The following is a 5895-nucleotide window of genomic DNA, read 5'->3' on the forward strand; positions in this document are numbered from 1 at the left end:
GGGTCATTAGAACATAGTGATGAATTGCTAGCTTTAGCATCTGGGTCTGATTTCGTTGTGTATTCATATCCGGCATGTATAGTTAATGGGGTATGATTTGTTGTAAACAGTCGAGACAAAGATCGCAATACTCAAAACAGTGGGGTGTCTGCTGTAGGGATAGAAGGTTTTGACTATTATGGGGAGCTTGAAGAAATATTGCATTTGACTTTTAGTGGTGCCTATTCGGTAGTATTATTTCGGTGTAAATGGTTCAATGCAGATCCGAGAAAGAAGAAATTAATTACTGAAAATAATATCACTAGCATAAATGTTAGTGGTATATGGTACAAAGATGACCCGTACATTCTTGCTAATCAATAAATGTTATTATTAGTATGTTATTAACATATTTTTTTTGTCAAATGCAGTATTATTATCAGATTGACGACAATGCAACATTAATAGCATTAGCTGAGATGGCCGAAAAATACAAGACGAGAAAGAATATTAGGCTGGCACATTTCAAGGAATATTACACAAAACCAGAAGACTTCGAAAACGCTGTCAAAAACCCCCCCAATGAACTCAATGAAGAACAATGGCGACTAATATGTCAGTTGTTCACATCTCCTCAGTTTATTGCTCGTTCTAAGCAAAATTCTCTCAATCGGCAGAAGATGAAATACTCTTCAACACAAGGGTCGATAACAATGGCCGAAACCCTTCATGAAAATGTAAGTTAATGTATATATAATATATATTTAATGAAGTTTAATTTAATTATAATTTTCTTACAATTTATATTTATCAGCAAAGCAAGGGTTACATTGAGAATTGGAAGGATTGTCATACAAAGAAATGCACAAACACCTTTGTCAACGACTATGCCAAAAATGAATGGGTAAGATTATATAAATTAATTACTTTTAAATATATTCAAATAATTATAATTTGATTTTACTTTCTGACTTATTCTTAAAATAGGAACGGATGAAGAATACTTATGACAGCCGATCTAGTACTTCTGACTCTACAGAAGTTTCTGAGATTGAGATACTCCATGAGACTCTTGGAGAGAGGCGTGGCCATAACCGAGGAGTGGGTCGCAAATTGAAAGGACAATCATCAAAACGGCGTACACAACCAACAACTATTAACCAGCCCGACTTACAGCAGACAGTAGCTCAATTGCAAAGACAAGTTCAGATATTGTCTCAAAAACTGTCTCCTGAGGAACGTGCTGAAATGGATCTTGAGATGAATAATGCAGCTCCAACGCAACCAACGCATCCACGACCATCTCATTCTCATATGCCTAGAGATGGATCTGGTCCATCTTTTCAGCCAATGGGTTTTCAGCATCAGCAATCGCAACAGACTCCTCTTTCCTTTCAGCAACTACTACAACAACCTCCTATTCATTCGTCTGCATCTTTAACCCCTGAACACATGATTCAATTTCAACAATATCAGATGTTCCAGTCATTTTTCCAGATGATGTCACAGTCGCCAAACAGTTCACAAGTAATGATGCAGATGATGACACAATCGCCTCAGACGTCTCAAGTTTCTCAGTCACGGACGCCACAAATGATGCCGACACAACAAATGTCTCAGATGCCGCATACTTTTCAGATGATGCCGATACCACAAAGGCAGCAATATGGGCAGCAAACATCATCGATGATGCCTACATCACATGGCCAGTAAACATCGCCAATGATGCCTACACCACATGGGCAGCAAACATCGCCGATGATGCCAAGTTCGCAGGTGCTGCCCTACTACCCACAGATGCCAAATGTTCCTCAACAACAAATTCCGAGAAATGCTAGTGATGATGACGATGACGATGCTACTACAAATTTCTTTTAGTATTTTTATATACGTTTTATGGACTATTGATTATGTATTTATTTATGTTTTATGAACACTTTAGTATTTTATATTTCCATGTATGACTTTTTAAAATTTAATATGAACATTTTTAGTTTGTTATATGTTTTATTTTTAATTAAATTATTTTTTATATTAATTAGTTATAAAAAAATGAAATAATTAATTATTTTTATATTAATTAATAATTTAAAAATAAATAAATAAATAAATAACACTAACGACATAGTCGTCATTGATAATATTATCAATGACGACTAAGTCGTCATTAATAGTTAAAAGCATTAAAAAAAAAAAAAAGGTTAAATTATCACCAACGACATAGTCGTCATTGATAATATTATCAATGACGACTAAGTCGTCATTAATAGTTAAAAGCATTAAAAAAAAAAAAGGTTAAATTATCACCAACGATATTGTCGTCAGTGATACTTTTTTTTACCAACGACTTGTAAAGTCGTCGTTGATATTGACTTTCACCGACGAGGTATCACCAACGACCAATCACTAACGACATGTCGCCATTGATAGCTACTACTGACGAAAGAAGCACCCTTCACTGACGAAATTTGTCCTCGTTGAAGCCTCTTTTTCTTGTAGTGCCTTTCCCTCTCATTTTTCATCCGCTGTCTAATTCGCCATTCTCTCCCTCTCCTTCTCCCTTCCACTCAGTCACCCTCACTAACGTGATTCACACCCAAATAAGTTATTGATTAAAAGCTCAAAGTCATCATTAACCAGACAAATAATAGGCAAGTAGCTTCTCACCCTATCTAGTAATGTGTATATATTAGAAACACTAATATATTTCGAACACTTGAATGTAATATTTTGCAGATTTGTGTACATTTTTTTGTTTGTTCAAATTTGAATCTCAAACCAATTTTGATGCCAATTTGATGCAAAATTAATGAAATGTTCATCTTTATGTAATCGGAACTTTGAAATCAATGCCAAATCATTGTGGTATGGTGTTAAATCAATGTTTAGACATTTATAATTTAAATTGAATTTTAACTTTGTTTTGTTGGTAAATTGATGCATTTTTGTTAACTCTATAAAATAGAGTTACTTTTCATTACTTTTTCTAAGAAAATTCTGTTTTTGCATTGAGATGCAAGTTTGATGCAGTTCAATGGTTCAATAAAAACTTGATTTCTAAGCCAAATGTTGATGTTAAATCGATGCTACCGTTCGATGGTTTCATAAGCTCATGAGATTTTGGATCTTTCATAGAACCATCAATTTATCACTGTATTCAAAGTCCCAACATAAACATGAATATTTCATCAAACAAGCTCATATTTTATTGAAAAACCCCAACATTTAGATCTCTATATTTGAAAGGGAAAAAAATGCACACAAAACCACAAAATCATACAATAATTTGTTTGAAATACATATATTAGTACTTCAAACATATACACATCACTAAAAGAAATGTAACAAAGATACTTAACCATGATTTTTTTAACTCTAATAACAGCAAAGATGAGAATTTCGTGGGTTTAATGGTAACTTTGAGATTTTATTGAAGAACTTGATTAAATGCATTTGGCGTTACTCAAGCTACTTGGTCGGAGAGAGGAGCACAGATGAGATACCGTATAAGGTAGAGAGAAAGATAAAATAGAGGGAAAAGAGAAGGGGAGAACTATGTACGAGAATCTCCAGACTGCCAAATTGGTGATACATTGTTATAATATAGCCCATTTTACAAAAAAGTTACTCTAATGTTGTGTCAAATTTAACACACAATATAGCATGATACATATTTTGCATCACCATAAGTGCTACAACTTTTTTATTTACTTTCACGCAATTTTTATTATTTTAGTATTATTTTTAATGATTACCATTAAATGTTAGATTTTTTACCTTATTATTTTATTATTATCTCTAACTATTAATAATAAAATATAAAAGAAAATTATTTCTTTTTGTATATTGTAATAAATATCAAATAAGCATTAATGAAAGATTAATTTTTGCATCAATTTTTACAAAAGTGCATTGGAGCAAAATGCTAAAAATTATATCAAATATACCACATTGATTTTTTTGTGTAAAATATAGCATAATATTTACATCTCTTATTGAAGAGACTTTTTTTTTTTCTATACTTATATGTGGAACACATATTTTTTAATTTTTTTTTTATAGTTTTAATTAAGGGGCATTTTAAAGTATAGATCCTCAATTTTTGTTTTTTTTTTATAGTAATATATTTATTTGACGTTTTTATTGTAATCCTAACAGCTCAATACTTCAATAACAACTGATAAACTTCTCTGTTTCACAGCTTTTCTCTGTGTAGAAAAGATTGCAAAGTATAGGTTTAGCCAAAGAAAAGCTACTAGGAATAAAATTGAGAAAATAAAAAGCTGTGTTAAAGGGATCAGGTCAAAGACAAGCACAAAACAATCGAATGAATATATGAACGACAATATAATTGATTATACAGAAAAAGGCATAAAGGAAAAGAGATTGAGGAGAGGTGAAGATCTTATCATTCTTAAAATGAAAATACTTGCACTTGTTCATTTTGTCTTGGAATAAATTTTAAATAAGACAATTTATACAATACAAGTGGGTGTATCATTTAACTTTGTCTTGTAAAGAAAAATCTAGTCAGCTTGGTCCGGAGATGATACATCATATATATATATATATATATATGATAATTTTTCAACATGATTTTACTTTAAGCTTTATCGATGGGGCTTTCAGTTTTTCTCGACCCGTGAACAATTTTTGGTGCGATTTTATATATATATATACTACATACAAGCAACGTACAATATGCACGTTTGCTTAGTTTTATTTATAGAATTTATTAATTATTTTTATTAAATTTATATTAATGTCATATAAATTTCAAATAAATATCATATTTTAATTAAATAATTTATTTATTTTTGTTTAAGTTTATGTTTGTTTTAGTTTTTTAATTTAGGAGTGATAATTATATATTATATATTTAATGTAATATTAAATATTATATATGTATTTTAAATTTAAGTTTCTTGTTAATTTTTAAAAAAAAATCAATTTGTTACTAATTGACAGTAGATTATATTATATATTTAATATGATATTATTATAATAAGTGAGTTTAAGTTTAATTAGATTTTATTTAAGTTATAAAATAATTTTATTATTTTTAAATAATTATCATTGTAAAATATCTCAAAAATATCCTATTTTAATTTGTTTAATTATTTATTATTTTTTAAAAATTATCATTGTAAAATATCTCAAAAATATCCTATTTTAATTTTTTTATTATTTATTTTATTTTATTTAAATTTAAGTATTTACAAACTACTATTAAATATAAAAATATTCTATTAAATATATTAACATTAAAAAAATAAAAAACCGTTAAAACCAAAAATTTCCGTTATCTACACGAGATATATATATATGGTAATAAAGTTAATTTAAAATCACACACACTGCATTTTATAATTTTATTGTGTCTACAGTTATATTTGTAAATGAGAATAGAAAAATGTTTTATTGTTTTTAAAATAAAAAAAAATATTGTTTGACTAATAGTTTTTATTATAATAATTTATAATTTTGAATAAAAACTAAAATACCTTTAGATAAAATTCAAGCTAAATTTTATGCCAAAAGTGAAATAACATGTTTACTAGCACGTAATCATACTAAATTTATTTACGATAAAATTGAATAGTAATGAATCGAAGGCAGAATGAATTTGGAGGCAAATTGTTTATTAATGTGTCTATTTAATTTGGAGGATGAATAAATTATTTACAAGTCATAAAATCTCAATTAAAGTTATTAGACATATATTTACAAAATGTATGAATATTTAAGTTTTAAGTTACATAATACATATATGAGCATATATACAATCATTTCAAAAAAAAAAAAAAATCTTCTTACATATATGTATTTTTTCTATACTAACAAATATTATATTATGAATATAAATAAGATTGTTGACGCCGTTTTTCGTCAAACAGTGAAAGAAGAGCACGTAAA

General features: G+C 28.5%; 1 protein-coding gene across 1 annotated transcript; it reads left to right on the forward strand.

Moving 5' to 3' along the window:
- Nucleotides 1-389: 389 nt before the first annotated feature.
- LOC133794224 (uncharacterized) lies at nt 390-1980 on the forward strand. Its single transcript, XM_062231442.1, has 3 exons — nt 390-716; nt 794-883; nt 967-1980. Exons 1-3 carry the CDS (start codon nt 405-407, stop codon nt 1690-1692), a joined length of 1128 nt encoding a protein of 375 aa, XP_062087426.1. The 5' UTR covers nt 390-404; the 3' UTR covers nt 1693-1980.
- The last annotated feature ends 3915 nt before the right edge of the window (nt 1981-5895 follow it).

Source organism: Humulus lupulus, chromosome 8, assembly GCF_963169125.1.
Source record: "Humulus lupulus chromosome 8, drHumLupu1.1, whole genome shotgun sequence".
NCBI lineage: Eukaryota > Viridiplantae > Streptophyta > Magnoliopsida > Rosales > Cannabaceae > Humulus > Humulus lupulus.

Bases quoted from the DNA above. Each gene is read 5' to 3' on its own strand.
- LOC133794224 (XM_062231442.1), top strand. From the start codon at position 405: ATGCAGTATTATTATCAGATTGACGACAATGCAACATTAATAGCATTA. The intron at 717-793 runs GTAAGTTAATGT...TATATTTATCAG, and splicing joins CCGAAACCCTTCATGAAAAT to CAAAGCAAGGGTTACATTGA. The intron at 884-966 runs GTAAGATTATAT...TTCTTAAAATAG, and splicing joins ACTATGCCAAAAATGAATGG to GAACGGATGAAGAATACTTA.